This window comes from Idiotropiscis lumnitzeri, chromosome 16, assembly GCF_059441095.1.
Source record: "Idiotropiscis lumnitzeri isolate Australia: NSW breed Sydney's pygmy pipehorse chromosome 16, RoL_Ilum_1.0, whole genome shotgun sequence".
Classification (NCBI taxonomy): domain Eukaryota; kingdom Metazoa; phylum Chordata; class Actinopteri; order Syngnathiformes; family Syngnathidae; genus Idiotropiscis; species Idiotropiscis lumnitzeri.
In genome coordinates this window covers 13,252,790-13,272,005 of record NC_142406.1, presented here as the reverse complement: position 1 = coordinate 13,272,005, position 19,216 = coordinate 13,252,790, and the positions used below count along the sequence as shown (strand labels likewise).

Below are 19,216 nucleotides of genomic sequence, written 5' to 3'. Positions count from 1 at the left end.
ATATCACTAAGCAATAAAATAATAATCTGTCATGGAATGTTGAGATTAGATAAAAATCATCCACAGTATGTCGTGAATTATTGTTTCAAAATCCAATCCACGTGCATTTTTCAAACATATGCCAACCATACACTGTTGGTTTAAGAACAAACCTTCCTTTTGATTTGAGTTCATATTGTGTCTGCGCAGTATCTTATCATCACATCGACCCTTTGCCTCACAAAATGATGCGCATCATATTTATATTGTCAGCGATGAGCGATCATGTGATGCATTAACCATTGTCAAGAAGGTGACACCTCTTTCCGCTCTGCTTTGCTGACATGACATAATAAAGCATTTCGACAATGAGCTGCTGATAACTGTCGTTTTGGTGCCACAGGTCACAGTAAGTACTCAGTCGCCTGCCTGGGAAAACACAGTGGCACTTTAAGCACTTGAGAGAGGAGGACACTCCGCAGACGAGAGGAGATAAACTTGCCGGGAAATCTCGACCGTGTGACACTTTGAAGCATGAAGCTGAAGCTACCGAACCCGGGGCTGGATGATCGCATCCCCTCTCACGAGGAACTGGAGAAGCAGGAGATGGAGGAGGCGGGAGATAGACCCAAATGGGATAACAAAGCACAGTACCTGCTCACCTGTGTGGGCTTTTGTGTGGGACTCGGCAATGTCTGGAGGTTTCCTTACTTGTGCCAAAGCCATGGAGGAGGTAGGGTGCTCTTAACTCATTTAGACCCCAGAAATGTTCACTAGAGGAAACCCCTCAATTACAACGTTTTTCTGGATTTTGACTGATTTTGTGAGGCCAGCAGAATATTGTGTTCTAATGCTATAAAAACACGGAGCTATGAAGCAAAAAAAAAAAAAACGGCTAGGACGTATAAATACGTCTTTGGGAGGCGGGGACTACATTTTTGAAAACGTATATGTATGTCTTTTTAAAACTTTTTTTTTTAAAGCATTGTGTAAATTGTTTACTTCCCTTTGAATATCCATCCAGGTGCATTCATGATCCCCTTCCTAATCCTTGTGGTTCTGGAGGGTATCCCGTTGCTGCACCTCGAGTTTGCCATCGGACAGCGTCTGAGGAAAGGAAGCGTGGGCGTGTGGAGGTCAATTAACCCTTACTTGACTGGAGTTGGTGGGTAAAAATTGACTGCGCAATTGCTTGTAAAATGAACCCTGGTTATTTGCGAGGGACAGGCAAAGCCACGAGAAAATAATCCAATGTTTCGTCCGGTTAATGATGTCAACCCATTGCAGGTGTATCATCTTTGATGGTGTCTTTTCTGGTGGGCATGTACTACAACACCATCATGGCTTGGATCATGTGGTACCTCTTCAACTCCTTCCAAGATCCCCTGCCGTGGAGCCGGTGCCCCCTCAATGCCAACCGCACAGGTATGACCTCCGAGATATTCCAAAAGGTCCAAAATTGATGTTTACGTTGGTAACAGAACATCACCACCTGAAATCTTCGATTTGAATACAATAATATCGAATGAGAGACTGATGACATCATGGGAAAGATAGAAGAGCAGAGGCTTTGCATATGTCGCTAATGTCCACTAGAGGGCATATTTGCTCCTGTATGTGAGTTGTGATAAGAATTCATTGAATGCAATTACAAAAGTGGATTTGACTTCTTGTGTCATTTGTCTGAACCATTTAGGAGTCAGTGGAAGGACTGAAAAGGAGGGGAAAAAAATCATACTATATTCCAAGATTATGTTGCAATTCAATGAGAGGAATTTTTGTCTGAACAAAGCGCTGTATAAGAATTATAAAAGATTCCATTTATGATAAAGAAAATTAAGCAAAATGTGTCACCCTAAAATTGAAGGTGTGTCCTGTCCCTCACCGCAGTGACTTATAACCTTCTGCAAATTCAACATCGGTTACAAAATTGGGCAATTTTATTTTGAAATGTCAACGTTTGTTTAAATTACAAATGTCATCTTAGAGGGCCTTACTGAGTATCTTAAAAAAAAATTCCCTTCAGGACCGGTGGACGAGTGTGAGCGCAGCAGCACCGTGGATTATTTCTGGTACAGAGAAACCCTGAACGCGTCAGACTCCATCGAAGAGTCGGGAGGTCTACAGTGGTGGATGGTGCTCTCCCTGGTGGCCGCCTGGACCGTCCTCTACGTCTGCTGCATCCGCGGTATCGAAACCAGCGGCAAGGTCCGAGCGCCTGATCTCAAGATGATCGCTTCCCGTTTGGATTCTGTATCGTTTGAGCCTTGTGAATTTTCTTCGGCAGGCTGTGTACATCACCTCCACCCTGCCGTACGTGGTTCTGACCATCTTCCTTATCAGAGGGCTCACTCTGAAAGGTTCAGTGGAGGGTATTAAGTTCCTCTTCACGCCAGATGTAAGCAAGGACCTCCATCTATTGTGATGGTTATTACAAAGTCGTTTTTTTTTCCTTCTTACCACGGTCATGCTTATACCGCTCTGGATATTATTTTGGAATACTTAAACGTAGACTTACTTGTCCTGACCCCTTGTCCACAATGTCAAGTCACTCGGAATTATGTCCGAACATTGTATCTATTGTTGCCGGTAAAGCACTGCAAGAATCTTCGCAACTCACTTCAACATGGACACCAACACTTTTTATATTAGACGCGACTTTGGCCTGAGCACATTGTCACAAGGCCAGATTAATAATATCTTCGTCATAAAATGAATACCGCCCAGATCAATAGTTTTTGGTTGCTGCGTTGGAAAGAAATACATTTTATGGAGCTGTTAAATTTTATGATTCTCGATAATAGGGTGGCTTTATTTGATGCGTGCCATATCAAAGATTACGATCTTGCCATGCGGTATGTTCATGTAATAAAGGCGAGCACGTTTTAGTTCACGAGAATAGAATAGAATAGAAATAGAAATCCCTTTATTGTCATTGTACTCAAGTGTGCAACGAGATTAGAGGGCTCCCCTCTCCAGTGCAATACAACAATAATACAGACAAATATATAAATTAGATAAATAAATAAGAGAGGCGGGAAGGGTGAGCCTTTGTTCGTTTATTAATATATCTTCACGTACGATTTTCTTCTCAAAGGTCGATGAGTTAATGAATCCGGCAACGTGGTTGGACGCCGGCGCACAGGTGTTCTACTCGTTCTCCTTGGCATTTGGAGGGCTCATCTCATTTTCGAGTTACAACTCTGTGCAGTGAGTAAACATCACCGCAGTCGAAGTGCACAACGTCTATGACATTAACATCTGATATAACGTGCGCCGGCAGCAACAACTGCGAGCAGGATGCCGTTCTCATCTCCATTATCAACGGCTGCACGTCGGTGTTCTCGGCCACCGTCATCTACTCCATCATCGGCTTCAGAGCCACGGAAAAATACGACGACTGCATCGGAGGGTGGGTATTGAATCATTTGATTCCAAAACATTTCACCCATTCAATTTGCATGCCAAATATTCCGATTGACCAAAGATTCCACATTGTGCCAAATAACGTTCCCGCAATAATGTGTGCCCCACAAAAAAAGAAAATCCACACATAGATATATTTTTTCAAAAATGTAGTCCCCGCCTTCCAAAGACGTATTTATACGTCTTAGCCTTTTTTTTTTTTTTTGCGTCATAGTTTATAGCATTAGAACACAATATTCTGCTGGCCTCACAAAATCAGTCAAAGTCCAGAAAAACGTTGGAATTGAGGGGTTTCTTCTAAAGAACATTTCTGGTTTTAAATGAGTTAATCCTTTATTAGCATTTGTCTCGTTCGATATTATAGAGTGTTTTCATTAGTTCATTTTGCTAAGTTAAGTTAGCATGTTCAAGGTATTTGTTTTCTTTACATAGAAACATCCTGAAGCTGATAAATGCCTTTGACCTCCCCGAGGACCAAATCACAGAGAGCAACTACGGCGACATGCTTCTGTCTCTCAACCAAACCAGTCCAGATGTTGTGCAAAACTTGCAAATACAGTCATGTGACATGCAGTTCTTCCTCAGTCAGGTCTGTTGAATGTCCGTGGACATTAGAAAATGTCGTGCCAAGCATGTATGCTGACGTTCAGCAAATTTTTTTTCCCACAGGGTGTGGAGGGAACAGGTTTGGCTTTCATTGTCTTCACAGAGGCCATTATAAAAATGCCCGTATCGCCAATCTGGGCCGTCCTCTTCTTCATCATGCTCTTCTGCCTTGGTCTGTCGACGATGTTTGGGAACGTGGAGGGAGTTGTAGTACCGTTGCAGGATCTGAAAGTATTACCCAAAAAGTGGCCGAAAGAGCTTTTCTGTGGTACATTTGCATTTTTATTCAACGCGTCTCTGTGTAGAATACCTTGGCATGTTTCTCCCAAAAAACAAAACGTGTTTGTCTTTGCTTTCAGGATTGTCATGTGCCATATCTTTTGCCTTCGGCATCATTTTTGCCATGCGCTCCGGAAACTACTGGTTGGCTCTTTTTGACAATTTTGCTGGTTCCATTCCTCTTTTGGTCATCGGGCTCTGTGAGATGATTGCCGTTATCTACATTTATGGCATAGACAGGTACGTTCCTCTGGGAAGTTATTGCTCCATATGCTTCCTTTCCTCATTGCGTGTTAATTATTCATCCTCATGAGCACTAAATAATAATGAGGACTAAAATAAATCCTAATCAATTTGACTGACCTTTTCATTTTTACCCATGTACAGTTGGAAGTAAAATTGCCTCGTGATATAAAAAAAAAAACTGAGACCAAGATCATTTCAAAACAGTTTCTAACATTATTACATATAACCTAACAGTAATAAATAAATATATATATTTAAAAAAAAATATATTATATATATATTTTTTTTTGGGGGGGGACAATAACGCACACTTAAAAATAATTACATTTTCTCAAAAAAAATTCTCAAAAATCCACAGTGAGCCTTTTGTATCAATTTCAAATGAAAGTGAAATGAAGTTTGACTTATTTGCTGTACTGATTTGCTACCCGTAATATGCAGTAATGTGCCGTATAACCCGTATGTCCAATATATGGAAATTTCAATAAAATAGACCTGTTCATTGAGACTGCGCCTTATAATCCGAAAAATGTTTGATACTTTGCCATTTTTCTTCCTGTTTACAGCCCTCGTAACGTCCTCATCATGGTTGTTTAAGCAGCATTATCTCTCACAGCGATCATGTTATACAACCCCCTCGTTATACATGCTGTACTTAAATGACATTGTATTATTGCTTCCGTACAGGTTTAACAAAGATATCGAGTTCATGATTGGCCACAAGCCCAACATCTTCTGGCAGGTGACCTGGAGGGTGATCAGTCCGCTCATCATGGTCATCATCCTGGTTTTCTACTTCGTCACGCAGATCACAAAGTCTCTCACCTATTTGGCCTGGAACCCGCAGTCGGTAAGCGTCACATCAGATGTTTTTTTTTTGGGGGGGAGTTGTCGTGGGTCGCTTGTGTGATGTCAACGCCTGCTTTATCTCGCTTCACAGGAGAACTTTCCCATCCTTGAAGAGCGTCCGTACCCGAGCTGGATCTCCATTATTGTTTTCATCCTGGCAGGCATTCCCAGTTTAACCATCCCGGCCGTGGCACTTTTCAAATACTTGCGGACCAAATGCTGCAAACGGAGGGACGGCAGTGATGACACAGTGAAGACCATCTCTGCCCAAATTCAGATACACGATAAAATGAAGTATTAGCTGTTTTTTCTTTCCTTTGCTTTTTTTACTAAACCAAATCTGTTAATACTCATTGTAGGTTTTTTTATGGGGGGGGACCTCTCAGGTAATAATAGTGCTGCTGGATTATTGTATTATTTAATATCCTGTGTATATTACCATCTACGCTTGTGTAATGTAAAGTTATTATTTGAATTAATGTGTACGAAATGGCTATTTTAACACTGAAAGATCAATAAAAGTGACATTTTTTGTATCATATTTGGTATTTTGTGTGTGTGTCTAACGCGAGACCAGCTAACAACAGAAGTGAAATCAAATTTTAAAGTACGTTCCATATCCAGTTTTTTTCCCTTATACGTAGCAATCAGGCCTTTGTAAAACCATTTTCCAATTACTTTAAAATAATTTAGTCTATTTTTGAACATGTTCAGACTGAGCCAATTCAAATCTGAAACAAAATTGGTACACCAAGGTATTTAAAGATCACCACCCACCTGAAAATATTACATAATTATATTCTATATATTATATTGTATATAATTTATATCATTTTGAGCAAAAAAAAAAGCTCTTTAAATAGTATTAGCCGATTCAATTATGGCTATAAAAGGGTAGAAGTGCAGAGTGCATTAGCTAATCTCTCCTGACAAAAGATAATAAAGTGATTTCAACATTTCTGGTTAGTGCTTTGAGCATATTGGTGCATGCGCGTTAATGAATGCTCACTTCAGCACTTGATCTGCTGGTTGCAGCCAACTCCTCCACTCCAGCTTGTGGACGCCATGAGATTGACTCTTCCGAACCCGGGGCTGGATCTGCGGATCTCCAGCCATGAGGATCTCGACAGGATAGAGAAAGAGGAGGCTGATACCAGGCCCAAGTGGGACAACAAAGCTCAGTACATCCTGACCTGTGTGGGCTTTTGCATCGGCCTTGGCAACGTGTGGCGGTTCCCCTATTTGTGTCAAAGTCATGGAGGAGGTAAGATGAGGACAACCGTTTGAAAAAGATTGATATTGGCTTCAATAGTGAAGAATTGGCGGGTGGCATGGCATGGCCGAGGCTATCTAAGGGGGTCCGAAAACAAAAACTTGGAAACCCGTTATCAACAATCATCTATTTTTATATTCAATAAAATTCGCTTTCACATACACACGTGCTCACGCACCGAAAACACCGAAAAAAATGCAGACAAAACGTTTTTCAATAGCTGCAAAGTAAATGAAAATGATAATATTAAAAAATGATAATACTAAAATATGATCGTAATGTATAATTTGATAAAAAAAATTTGAAAAAATTAAGATTGAAATATTTCAACTAGTTGACACTACGGGAGCATATGGACCAGGGATGGACAACTGGCCTTTAAGAGGCCGTTTGGTAAATTATTCCTGCTCCAAAAAACTATTTTACAAACCGTATTAATTCTTAAGAAATCGCTGAAGAACATACTGTACGTGTTTTCAACAGAGAATGGGGAAAAGGTGGAAAAAAAGCATATTTCAGGTGGGACCAGTAGCCCCCCCAATCGGCCCCTCTCTAGCCCCGCAGAGGATTCTTGGTCGGCACACCTTAAGGTGGGCCAAAGTCTCCAAGTTTTACTCAAATGTTGTCTCGTCACTTTCATTAAAAGTCACTTTGTGTCCTTTGTGCCAGAGGTCAGATAGCAACTTGAATGCATAACCCATGCACGGCAGCTGGAGTGTAAAAAATGTTGTTAATCATTGTGGGAGTGGAAGCCTCCTTAAATGATCCATTGTAGAGACTGCATAGGGTGACGATTACATAAAGATATGACTGTTTATCTTGTATAATGGGATTTTGGAGCCAAAACACATAAAATACATGTCCTACAAACAGCAACCTCTTTAAAAAAAGACTTTCCTGTCCTATTTCCACGTCATAACTTTTGATGAGCATACAAGCACTCAGGACACTGACCTGCCCCAATTCCCTGACTTCTCGTCACTCGAACGTAATGTTCTATTTTTCTGCGAACAGACTAATGAATAGTGTAGTTTTGTGTTTTTATGCAGTATTGTTGCAAGTGATTTTTCGATGCTCATGAATTTTGTTAAATGTTAAAGAAATACAATGAAATGAATCGCAATCTGACATCTTTCGAAGCTATTTAAAGATATTATTATGATTACTATTATCATCATCTATCATCGAGCTCTGGTTTACTGGAAAATAAAGTCAATCTAAATATCATCTAATTTTTTACGAGAAATTTACAGAATCTCTCCATGCTAAGTTTGTCCGTTTCTTTTTTTTTTTTTTTTCATCCAAAATGTGTCATTTTCCAGGAGCTTTTTTGATCCCCTACCTAATTCTGCTGCTGTTAGAAGGAATGCCTCTCTTGTTGCTGGAATTTGCCATCGGCCAGCGTCTCCGTAAAGGCAGTGTGGGAGTGTGGCGCGCCATCAGTCCTTACCTGACTGGCGTGGGTACGTTGAATACTCTGAAAAAAAAAATAAAAATAAATAAATAAATAAAAAGACCTTGCAGTTTTTTAATGATGCTTTTCTTTTTTTCCCAGGTATTGCCTCCATGCTGGTGTCCTTTTTAGTTGCTCTGTATTACAACACTTTGATAGCCTGGGTCATGTGGTACCTCTTCAATTCCTTCCAAAGCCCGCTACCTTGGACCCATTGTCCTCTTAATGAGAATGCGACAGGTAGCGTTTGAGAATGACAATACTGCTTTTGTGTTTACCAAATGCGGGTGGGGATTGCGATGCACATGCTCACGGCAAGAAGTTTGTACCGAATTGAGAATGCCTTCCGTACATCGAAATCGAATCGTAAATCAATCAAAGTGAATCGAATCGAATCAGGCCGTTGTATATCGAATCCAATTGATTTTGTAGTTGGGCTTGGGTTAGAAGCTAGAAACAAGTCGCGTGTTTAACTGGACGATATTAACTTTTCCTTGTGAACGAATGCTAGCTTAACGCCAATGTATAATAGGAAACACAATAGACAAGCTAACAAATAGAAAGTCCTGATGATATATTTTCTGGACTGTATACCCGTTCAGGTTTTGTCGCAGAATGTCAAGAGAGCTCCACCGTGGACTATTTTTTCTACCGGGTGACCCTCAACAGCTCAAGCTCCATATCTGACTCCGGGGGTCTCCACTGGCCCATCGTGGTGTGCCTTTGCGCTGCATGGACGGTCGTCTGCATTTGTTGCATCCGAGGGATAAGCAGCTCCGGCAAGGTGCGTTGCCATTGGCGTTCTCGGATCAGATTAATGCCCGAAATATGGATGAGATTTTTGAATGTGCGCTATTGTTGTTTTGACCGCAGGCTGTGTATATCACGGCCATCCTACCGTACATCGTGTTGGCCATATTCCTGGTGCGAGGTCTAACCTTGAAAGGTGCCTTTAGCGGTATCCAGTTTCTCTTCACCCCAAAGGTATTTTGAAATCTCACAATCAACATTCAACGATTGTCGGCAGAATGTTTAGAATATTAAAGTGGATCTAATTAAAAGTTGTCCAAGTGGATCTCAACATAACAATGGCGGTGAAATTGTTTGGTTCCAGGTCGAGGAATTAATCAACCCGTCAACGTGGCTGGATGCGGGAGCTCAGGTCTTTTACTCATTTGGTCTGGCTTGGGGCGGCCTCATCTCGTTCTCCAGCTACAATCCCGTTCAGTGAGTGTCTTATTCATTTTTCTACATAAGAGCACAACAATTCCGTAAATGATACCGGCGTTTCTTTTGCTTCCCGAAGTAACAACTGCATGCAAGATGCGGTCATCCTGACCGTTGTCACCGGCCTGACTTCCGTGTATGCAGCCACAGTTACGTATTCCATCATTGGCTTCCGGGCCACTGAGAAATATGACATGTGTTTTAATGAGTGAGTACCCCTCCTTGTTTTTTTATTTTTTATGATGCATAGGTCCCATCAGTGGTGGTCTTAGCTTACCCATTTGCCCGTCTGACTCCAACTTGATTCTGACTGAAATCATCATACAAAGAAAAACAAAACATACCATAAACTAGGGCTGCTTGACTATGAAAAAAAAATATATAAATTACTTATCACGATTATTTTAGTAAGAATTGAAATCACGATTATTTATTTATTTATTTATTTTATTACACAACAAAATAAAAATGTATAAATGGAAGCAATATTCAGATAAATCCAATATATTTGATCTTAAAATAGTAAAAAAAAATAAAATAAAGTGCAAATGTATAAGTTTGAGCACGGTTTCCTTATATAAAGAAACAGTGTATTGGAGTTTAGAAATTATTCAACATTTAAATATTATTTAAATATAAATTTCAATAAATGCTCACATTTTTGACTCAAGTATACGCACACTAGTAATAGACATTGTCAAATGAGTCCTAATTAAATGTCATTTATAATAATAAGTACTGTATAATAATCATTTTTTCACGATTATGTCAATTTTGTAATTGTTGAGTGTAATAATCGGAATTGAATTTCGGTTAATTGCATAGCCCCGGCTATAGGTTACTGACAACTATTCCTAATATTTTGCCTCCCATATTCCCGTTTTTTAATTCTCTGTCATAATTTCTTTCCTAGTAACATCATGTCATTAATAAATAGCTTCAATCTTCCTGAGGACAGCATCACTCCAAGCACTTTCGACTTGGCCTTACAAAATCTGAACAGCTCAGATCCCGAGGCTGTTCTTGCACTGAACCTCAAAACTTGTGACTTGCAAAAATTCCTTAGCGAGGTAAATCTGTCACAGTTGCGAATTGTTGTTTTCCACATGTTGTGTCATGTGACTAACATGCTTAATGTATCCAGGGAGTGGAGGGAACAGGTCTGGCATTTATTGTTTTCACAGAGGCCATCACCAAGATGCCCGCTTCGCCGGTCTGGTCTGTTCTTTTCTTCATCATGCTCGTCTGCTTGGGGCTTTCCACCCTGTTTGGCAACATTGAGGGAGTAGTGGTCCCCTTGAGAGACTTGGGGGTTTTCCCCAAAAAATGGCCCCATGAAGCCTTGACTGGTACGTCTATCCTATAAGCACTCGACCCTATAAGGCAGGGGTCTTCAATCCTGTTCCTTGAGGGTTTCCTGCCGCAACACACCTGATTGAAATGATCAGGATCATCATATAGCCTCTGTAGACCTGGCTGATTATCTGATGATTTGAATCAGGCGGATTGAGCAGGGAAGGATTGAAAACGGGCAGGATACCGGCCCTTGTGGAACAGGGTAGAGGTGCCGCGCTATAAGGTTACAGACCGGCTGATAGATGGAAAACAGAATCTCTGGGTTCAAGGTTCTGGGGTGTGACTTTTGCATATTTATATTCACTCCGCTGGTGATGTGATTTTGTCTTCCAGTGATAACGTGTCTCGTGGCCTTCATCATCACCCTCCTCTTCGCTTTGCATTCTGGGATTTATTGGCTGTCGCTTTTCGACAAGTTTGCCGGATCTGTTCCGCTTCTGACGATTGGATTCTTTGAAATGATTGCGGTTGTTTATATATATGGCATTGACAGGTAAACACGATCACGATTATTCGCTGAGGTCACTGTGTGACCAAAACCAAAACGTTTCTGTGTGTCAGGTTCAACAAGGATGTGGAGTTCATGACCGGACGCAAACCGTCCATTTTCTGGCAGGTTACGTGGAGGTTCATCAGTCCTCTCATTGTCCTGTTCATTTTAATTTTCTACCTGATAACCCAAGCCCAAGAAGACCTCACTTATTTAGTGTGGGATCCCACTTCTGTAAGCACCTCACAGATCCTTCCAAAAGTCAGATTCAACGTTTTGCTTGCGACAAATAATCTCATGATGGTATTTTTATGCCTCAACAGGACGTGTTCCCGTCGTTGTCATCTGAAGCTTATCCTTCATGGATCAACGGAATGATTTTTCTGTTAGCGGGGGTTCCTACTGTCATCGTGCCTTTGTATGCATTATGTCGGTTTTTCTACGTCTGCTATAGGCAACGAGTAGATTGAATAACACGGTAGACAGCTCTCGTTGTTATATATTTTTTTCTGGTCATGTCTGGTTCGTGCTACGCACTAATTGTTGTTGTATGCAGTACGAAATGTAACTTTAGGACACACACTATTTAATTAAATATATTGCTCTATGTTGACACTGACTTTGTGAATATTTGTGAACGATACAGGCACAAGGATACCGTGTGGCGAAAAGAGACTTTTTGAGGTTATACCAGTTTATTTTCCCATATTCTAAATTAATCTTACATAACCTGTAAATAGACAATATAGTAGATATGTATAAGTAGAATAACATGGTTGAGTTGTTTTGTGACGTATCAAGTGGTCTACTAAAGTGTACCTAATGAAGTGTCTGCATTACTGGTAATATTGGATTACATAACAGTAGCCACCAGGGGGCAGTCTAAGTCACCAACCTTTTGGAAACTTCTTGCTGACTGATTGACGCAAAGAGCCACCATCTTAAATGAATAACATATTTGCCCAAATTAATGAATTAATTCCCATCCATCAATGTGAAGACAGATCAGGCATTACTCCCAATAATAATCAGCAGTTTTTCAACATAGTCGAAAACATATATACATTTTATTTCTGTCTCTCTCCGCAAGTGTCTATAATTTCAAACAACCACTTCTGCACCAGAACGAGGAAATCACAATGTCCCACCACTGGTGAGCAACTCTGTTGGTCCACCTGGCTTAATCTCACCTGTATTAGAATTTCAAACGAGTACAGACTGTAAGAGAAATGCAACATATTTTTTTTATGACGTTCAAAAAAAATAAAAAATGTTGCAAAATAGAACATCCTCATGGTAACAACGTCTCTGGATTCACGTGCATAATGCGTTCATTACATAACAGCCTGAGCTGCATGGTGACTATTTTGTGGTCCCTGTAAAAGATATAAAAAAAATGAGCCCTTCACCGACACACTTGCTCTTTTTTTTTTTTTTAATCTCGTTTTTTGGTTTAACTTCAAATGTGTGCAGGATCACATTTCCTTGTGGACTGGGTCATCTGTGAGGATGCTTTCCTTTCCAATACTGCGCATTGGCATTGTACGGTTGCTGTGCTCATCCGGTGGATACAAAAGGTCAAATGGCAACTGACACCATTTAAACTGCTTCTATTCCAGTGGATGTTCTTGATTTTTTTTTTTTTCAAGGAGAACCCCGAAGGATTTATGTTAATACTGACTGGTATTTAGAACAGTTCATAATTCCCCAAACGCAGCAGCAAATTCTCTGCAGGTCCTTATTGCTTTCGGCCTCTTCTGACCAGTCTTCTCGTATTTTTTTATACATTTTTGAGGGACGTCCAATTGTTGATAATATTTTACTTTGTATTTTTTTCCCCCCAAATTGATGATGACTATCTTCACTGGGTTCCATGGCATATTTATTTGGATTTATATGGATTTCCTAGATTTTTTTTTTCCACTTGTGTTTCAACAGGGGTGTGTAGACTTTTTATATCTGCGGTATGATACTGATTAAATCGTGTCACAAATTTTTTGGGGGGAAAAAAAAACTTGATTTTGGCCTATTAAAGTTGGTATTTTGGTCACACTGTGAAGCGCCCAAATAATGGTTTACCTCTTAATCTATTTAACAGAAAAATCCCAATATTCTATATATTCTTTCCTCGCGGCAGTTGTGTCCGGTGCAGAGAAACATAAAAGTCACATCCACGGGCAGGTGACCAACATTTATTTACCATTATCAACTTTACAATAAAACCAGTAACATCTGTCAACATTAGCAAAATAAAGAACAGAAATCAATCCAATTGTATTTACAGAGACAAAAGCAGATTCAGGCTCACACACGACAGATAAACAATTCTGCTTCATATCAAACCGCAACAGTGAACATAGCAAGCTGAAGTGTTCTTTTTTTTTTCTTTTTTTCATAGTAAGGTAAAAATCAAAACTTGTCTATAATTTTTTTTCTTAACAAACAAGACATAGCTTCTTTTAAGATGGTTCTCTATAATACACCACAAAATACTTCAAATTTGGGTTAAAATATAGGAATGTAAAAAGTTGCCGAGTCTCTTTTCTGATTCATCTCTTCTTTTCTGTTTTTTTCTTTTTTTTTTTTGTAGCTATTTAACAGTCATTTCAAGTGGTGTTGTCCTAGTTGTTCCTTTTCTAGCTTCGTTTTCTTCACAAAAGGAGGCATCTTCAGCCATTTTTTTTTTTTTATTTTTATCTCAAGTTGGGGGGGGGGAAGATGTGTCCTCCATCAACCTTTTCGTCCGCATGGTGATGTCGTCTCGCCGCCGTGCCGATAGCCTAAAAAGTCAGTCAAGGTCCGGATGTCGAGCAGGAAGTGACCTAGTGAATCTCGTCTGTCGTCTTGACCAAAAGTGGCACGTCAAAGGAGTCTCTCACATACATGTGTATATATTTACATATACATATATCCATATACATATGTATACATATACACATATATATATAAATATATATATATACTCTTAAATTCTCTCTCTCTCTTTCTTTGAAAAACAGTTCAGCCAGTTCATTGTGAGTTGCACATACAATCACTCCTTCTTTTCAGAGGGGGCGGGGGTCGAGCTGCTTTCCTCTGTTGGTTTCGAAGCCTCAGGGGCTGGAGCAGCTGCCTCCTTGGCCTCCTCCTTGGGGGCGTCCTCTTTGGCAGCCCCCTCCTCGGCTTTCGGGGCCTCGGCCTGGGCCTCCTCCTTCACCTCCTCCTTTTTCTCCTCTGCAGTGGCGGCGCTGGCTCCGTTCTCAGCAGATTTCTCCTCAGAGGAGGCGGCGGTGGCGGCGGTGGCGGCCGCTGGCTCCTCCTTGACCGCCTCGTTCTTCTTGCTCTTCTTCAGGTTGAGCTTGAAGTTGAAGGACTTTTTCAGGGAGAACTTCTTCTTCTTCTTCTTAGGGGTCTCCTTGGTTGCAGCATCGGTGGAAGCGGCGGCGGCTGCAGCCTCGCCTTCGGGTTTGGCCGCCTCGCCGTCGGCGGCAGGCGCCGGCTCGATGGCGTCGCCCTCCGCGCTGGCTTCGGGCTCCTTGGCGGACTCGGCCGAGCCATTGGTGGCGGCAGCGTCCCCGTCGGGCTTAGTGGAGACGTCACCATTGGTCTTAACGTGCCCATTCTCCTGCAAAAACATAAATAAATAAATAAATGGTATCTTTGTGGAAAATAAATCAAAAATTACTCCCTTGGGTAAAAAAAACCCCCCAAAACGCTATGTCTGGTCCCATTCCAGTCACTTTCCATCACAATTTCTCATTATTTGGCAGAGCATCGTCGTGCTCATCAATTAGCGTCGTCTGGCTGAGGCGACGCCTTGCAGCTCCGCGGTGAGCCGATAGGCGGCGGTAGAGCCACGCAGACGCCTCCGGGAACCAGACAGCCCCAACAAAGACGCGACTGGAGAGACAAGCCTTCACTTATTGTTGACGATATCGTGAAAAAAAATGAACAACGATTGGAACTAGTTGAATATTATTAATGCCATCGCGAAACATTGAATTCAAATTAGCAGTTAAATCCCTCAAATGACGGATTGCTTAATAGCAAAATGTGTAAGGTGCAATTGGCACAATAGAGATAGCAGGCTGACTTAAAACGCACGCTCAAGACGCCCCCTCCCCCTCTTTCTCTCTTGCACATTTTAGATTAAACACACCCCCCCCAAATGCACTCCATCCTGAGATTCTTTTTACATGAACGAGGATGCTGAAAGCCACACCTGAGTCCGCATCAGGGAAAAAAAAGAGAGAAAAAAAAAAAGAAAGAAAAATCCCCTTGCGTCCAATTTAATCATTCATATTGCTGCTCGTCCAAAGCAAACTTTGAAGCAACTTCACATTTGTCAAAATGAATGTGCCGTTTGAATTACCTGGCCGTTGGTTTTGACAGCCGCAGCATCCGCGGCGGCGGCGTTCGCCTCCACCGCCACCTCTCCCTTGGATGACTGAGATCCCATTGTCTTCTTTGTCTGCCTCTTTCCAAAGCAAATGAAAAAGAAAAACTAAAAAAGAGTGGCCCGAAGTTAATCCAACCCCAGGTTGACTCGAGTATCCAGCGGTGAAGTGATGAAAAGTGCAATTTTTGGGAGGGAATTCGGAGGATTTTCGAACGATTCCAAGTCCGTTTCGCTCGTACTAGTCACTCCGGGGGAGAGAGAGCCTCTAAACTCATCAGCGCTTGAACGCAAGGCTTCAACATACAACAGGTTTGGGGCGACACCCGATGGGCGGGGTTAAGGGGGGCTTCAACCAATCAGCGTCCTGTCTGGGGGAAAGTCTACCAGGTTTGGACCAATCTCCGCTCGCTGCCTGGCAGAAGCACCCCCCCAAGGGGGGAAATTAGTCAGCCCAAGTTATTTCTCAACTGTTCTATATATTTAAGTTAAAAATGTCATCACATCAAATAAATACAAAAACAACGTTTATTGCATGAAATAATCTGCAAAAATTAATTTTAATCTAATTTTGTATGTAATAGCCTGATTGTAAAAGGTACTGACAACTTTCCCGAAGTAGAGTGACCGATACTAGTAATAAATACTACAAGAAAATGACAAAGCAGACTCTTAAGTGCACTGAATTTCAAAAGTAGAACATAAACACTGCATGTTTCGATAATCAGATACAACAAAGAAGAAAAAAATTCTCAGAGCACACAATTGTTTCGCTCCTCTTTTAGCATTTATGCTATCAAATCAAAGACTTAGCGGACAAAAAAAAAAATCCTTGACTAGCTAGTGGATCAGACAGATACTTTTTGAATGCCACAACTTGGTGTCTTTTAAGTTGAAACAAAAAACACAACACATTTGCCATGAATGTTATATCTCTTCCATAGGATGCATCGACAGTTCATCTAAATTCACGAATAATTAAAACACAAAATAATAAATCACTACACTACTTAAGTGATATACTGATTTCCGAAAAAATACATACTTAAGCACAATAACTAATTCATTACACTCTGTTACATCCAACCTCTGAACAGAAATGTGTCAGCCCGACTACCGTAAACTGCATGCTTTGACCTTTAGGCTAAAACGCGTAACCTTTAAATAACTTCGAGACATGACTTTGATGAGTCACTGAGGACTTTTCTTATTTAATTACACACACATGCGCGCACACGCAAGCGCCATCTTCAGTTTCACTCTGACTATTCGTCAAAGAGGAGGGGATTCTTTCTGTGGTGCCGCTTTCATTTTTACTATTATAAAACATTTATGACGACGCTCAGCGTGATCACAACACAACACGGCGCTTCACCACACCAGTCGCAACACTTGGCGCACCTTATTTTTTGTGGCGGTCGGTTGCAATTGGTGTGGAAGTAGGTAAACTGCAAAGGAAGTCGTTGCGAGATTAATTATTCACGTATGTGATAACTGCTCAAGGTCAAATCCAAACGGATTGTCCACCAACGGTTATCCGATTTAGTAAAACCTGCTTTCTTGCATGATTGTATAAGCATATCGTCACTGTCGGGCAAAAAACACCTATGTCCAATTTTGTCATTTTTTAAAATATTTTCGCATTCATGGGATTTCTCTAACACAGTAACCCCATTCGCGTAAAATTGAAAAAATATGAAAATAAACGGACATAAGTGTATTTCACTGGCCGGCGACGATTCCCGTTTTTCTCGATTTATGTTGCTTGCACTGCAGTAAAAGCCGAGCAACAGCACACAATGATGAATGGCCAATTCATGTCTTGTGTCTATTGTTCAATGTTGTCATTTATTTGTCGGGTCAAAGAACAAGATCAGCATTCGGACTAATGGTCTATCACGTTGCGGCCTCAGGGGCTGCATGACTAGATTTGTTGTTCACTTCCGCTGGTCAACAACATACCAGGAGAGCCAAAAAAAAAAAAAAAGTAAATGGGATGATCATGCACATTCCACCTGATCGTTTTCTCCCATGCACATTTCTCGCAACAGCTGTTAACGCTACAAATCTCAATTACGGGAAGAAAAGGGTCTCAGTGTTCCATGTGACAAATTGATCTTTGCTGCAACCAATCAGTCAAACTGATTTTGTAAGACTTGGGAACATCGGAACGCGTGCTTGCAGCCCAAACCTCCCGATCCACTTGCGGGTTCAGCCCCAACTTGTTTAATGTAAACTTAGTCGTGCCGATCAATGTGATTAAAATTGCCTATTTGTCTGTTGAAATATGGTAAAAGGAACACATTTTGCTGCAACTTCCCAAGCTGAAAAAAGTGCCCCTGCCCATGAGGGCAGAGCGCTAATGAAGTTAGAAGAAATACGACCCGCTTCCTCAGTTTGTTTCTTTGCAAGCGATTAACAATCACTTCATGAGCTCATAACGTCCACAAAGTGAGCAAGACATCCATCGGTTGTCCATATCGAGCAATTCGATGATGATTGGAAAAAAAATGCGAGAGGAGTCCGGAAAGGCATTTTTATAGGATTGTTTTCATGGATCAAGTGGGGAAGAATTTATTCACGTAACGAAAAAAAAGGATGACGTTAAGCGATAATGTTTGAAAATAATTATACATTCCAATTGAGTTGCGCATTCTGTTTCATGCTTGATTTAGAAAACCCCTCCCCCTAATATCAAATCAATTTGGATCTAGTCATGCAAATTAGAGTAGTCCAAATTATTGGACAATTGAAAGCAGTTGCTAAAATAAAGCCAGAAAATGTGGTTCAGGGCTCCTCCAGATCCAGAAATCTTTGCAGTTTTTTTCCATGTTGTGACAACGAGGCACTCTAAAACGCACGCTGTCTCATCAAACTCTGCCACGTTCTTTCCGAGGTGTTTGTGCACTCATGGCCAACAATGAGGCGCTCTAAAGTCGCCATTCCGACGGGTGTATGTGTAGCTAGCAAGCGCTCAAGCACTTATATAGTGGGGGAGGGGCATCATGTCGCGTCGTTTCTAGAAAATCAGGTGTCTTTAAATCAAAGGTGTTGTCGTGAAAGGATGTCTTCGGGCAGGATGATGCGTCCTCCTCCCGCATTTTGCACGTTTCATAAGTGTTGCTGTGAGTCAAGACAAACTAAATCCACAGCTTCCCCCACAACCTTAACCAAGTGGTGTAGCCATGACAACACAAGGAACCGACTCTTAAGGACGAATACCTTCTTCGTGTTTGGCGCTCGGGCCAATCTGGACTCTCATTGGAGGTTTTTAGGTCACCCACGACAGATGTTGTCCTTTGACAGACCACCGGGGGGGTCCTTTACGTGCTACTCTGCTTCTTGCGTCGCAGTCACACCGAGGGGACGACCTTTTCTCACGCACGTCTCACGCTGTATCTGTCGACTTGGCCTTGTAAATGTCATAATAATGCGTCCACTGTGCGCTGCGGAATGCCTGGCACGCAGGCGCTCGCGTCTCCCCGAGCCGTCTTCTCCAGTGAATGGGGCTTCTTCAACCCGCCTGAGGTAACATCATGCTTCACTTTCGCAGATGGACCAACATCAAGCGCTCCTTTCTTCTCCTTTCTTGGAAAAAAAAAAAAAATGAAGAACATGCGCTTCATCTTGGTGATGACGACTACGTCGTGACGAGGC

At 41.4% G+C, this 19,216-nt stretch overlaps 3 protein-coding genes across 3 annotated transcripts; 2 read left to right on the top strand and 1 right to left on the bottom strand.

Moving 5' to 3' along the window:
• Positions 1 to 428: 428 nt before the first annotated feature.
• On the top strand, positions 429 to 5,872 carry LOC148321532 (sodium-dependent neutral amino acid transporter B(0)AT1-like). Its single transcript, XM_088318117.1, has 12 exons — positions 429 to 712; positions 1,004 to 1,144; positions 1,267 to 1,404; positions 2,006 to 2,187; positions 2,267 to 2,377; positions 3,077 to 3,189; positions 3,263 to 3,391; positions 3,838 to 3,994; positions 4,075 to 4,279; positions 4,371 to 4,530; positions 5,224 to 5,386; positions 5,477 to 5,872. The coding sequence occupies exons 1-12, from the start codon at positions 514 to 516 to the stop codon at positions 5,684 to 5,686; spliced, it is 1,908 nt and encodes a 635-aa protein (XP_088174243.1). The 5' UTR covers positions 429 to 513; the 3' UTR covers positions 5,687 to 5,872.
• Positions 5,873 to 6,437: 565 nt separating this feature from the next.
• Positions 6,438 to 11,654, top strand: LOC148321531 (sodium-dependent neutral amino acid transporter B(0)AT1-like). The gene is made up of 12 exons (XM_088318118.1): positions 6,438 to 6,649; positions 7,981 to 8,121; positions 8,214 to 8,351; positions 8,714 to 8,895; positions 8,985 to 9,095; positions 9,226 to 9,338; positions 9,418 to 9,546; positions 10,252 to 10,408; positions 10,483 to 10,687; positions 11,028 to 11,187; positions 11,256 to 11,418; positions 11,508 to 11,654. The coding sequence occupies exons 1-12, from the start codon at positions 6,451 to 6,453 to the stop codon at positions 11,652 to 11,654; spliced, it is 1,845 nt and encodes a 614-aa protein (XP_088174244.1). The 5' UTR covers positions 6,438 to 6,450.
• Positions 11,655 to 13,360: 1,706 nt separating this feature from the next.
• marcksl1b (MARCKS-like 1b) lies at positions 13,361 to 15,845 on the bottom strand. The gene is made up of 2 exons (XM_088318119.1): positions 15,536 to 15,845; positions 13,361 to 14,788 (listed from the first exon to the last, which is right to left on the bottom strand). The coding sequence occupies exons 1-2, from the start codon at positions 15,620 to 15,622 to the stop codon at positions 14,216 to 14,218; spliced, it is 660 nt and encodes a 219-aa protein (XP_088174245.1). The 5' UTR covers positions 15,623 to 15,845; the 3' UTR covers positions 13,361 to 14,215.
• Positions 15,846 to 19,216: the final 3,371 nt, after the last annotated feature.

Excerpts from the sequence above, each read along its gene's own strand:
- LOC148321532 (XM_088318117.1), top strand. The coding sequence starts at position 514 with ATGAAGCTGAAGCTACCGAACCCGGGGCTGGATGATCGCATCCCCTCT. Across the intron at positions 713-1,003 it reads GTGCCAAAGCCATGGAGGAG|GTGCATTCATGATCCCCTTC; the intron begins GTAGGGTGCTCT and ends ATATCCATCCAG. Across the intron at positions 4,280-4,370 it reads GCCGAAAGAGCTTTTCTGTG|GATTGTCATGTGCCATATCT; the intron begins GTACATTTGCAT and ends CTTTGCTTTCAG.
- LOC148321531 (XM_088318118.1), top strand. The coding sequence starts at position 6,451 with ATGAGATTGACTCTTCCGAACCCGGGGCTGGATCTGCGGATCTCCAGC. Across the intron at positions 9,547-10,251 it reads TATGACATGTGTTTTAATGA|TAACATCATGTCATTAATAA; the intron begins GTGAGTACCCCT and ends TTTCTTTCCTAG. Across the intron at positions 11,419-11,507 it reads TAGTGTGGGATCCCACTTCT|GACGTGTTCCCGTCGTTGTC; the intron begins GTAAGCACCTCA and ends ATGCCTCAACAG.
- marcksl1b (XM_088318119.1), bottom strand. The coding sequence starts at position 15,622 with ATGGGATCTCAGTCATCCAAGGGAGAGGTGGCGGTGGAGGCGAACGCC. Across the intron at positions 14,789-15,535 it reads CTGTCAAAACCAACGGCCAG|GAGAATGGGCACGTTAAGAC; the intron begins GTAATTCAAACG and ends ATGTTTTTGCAG.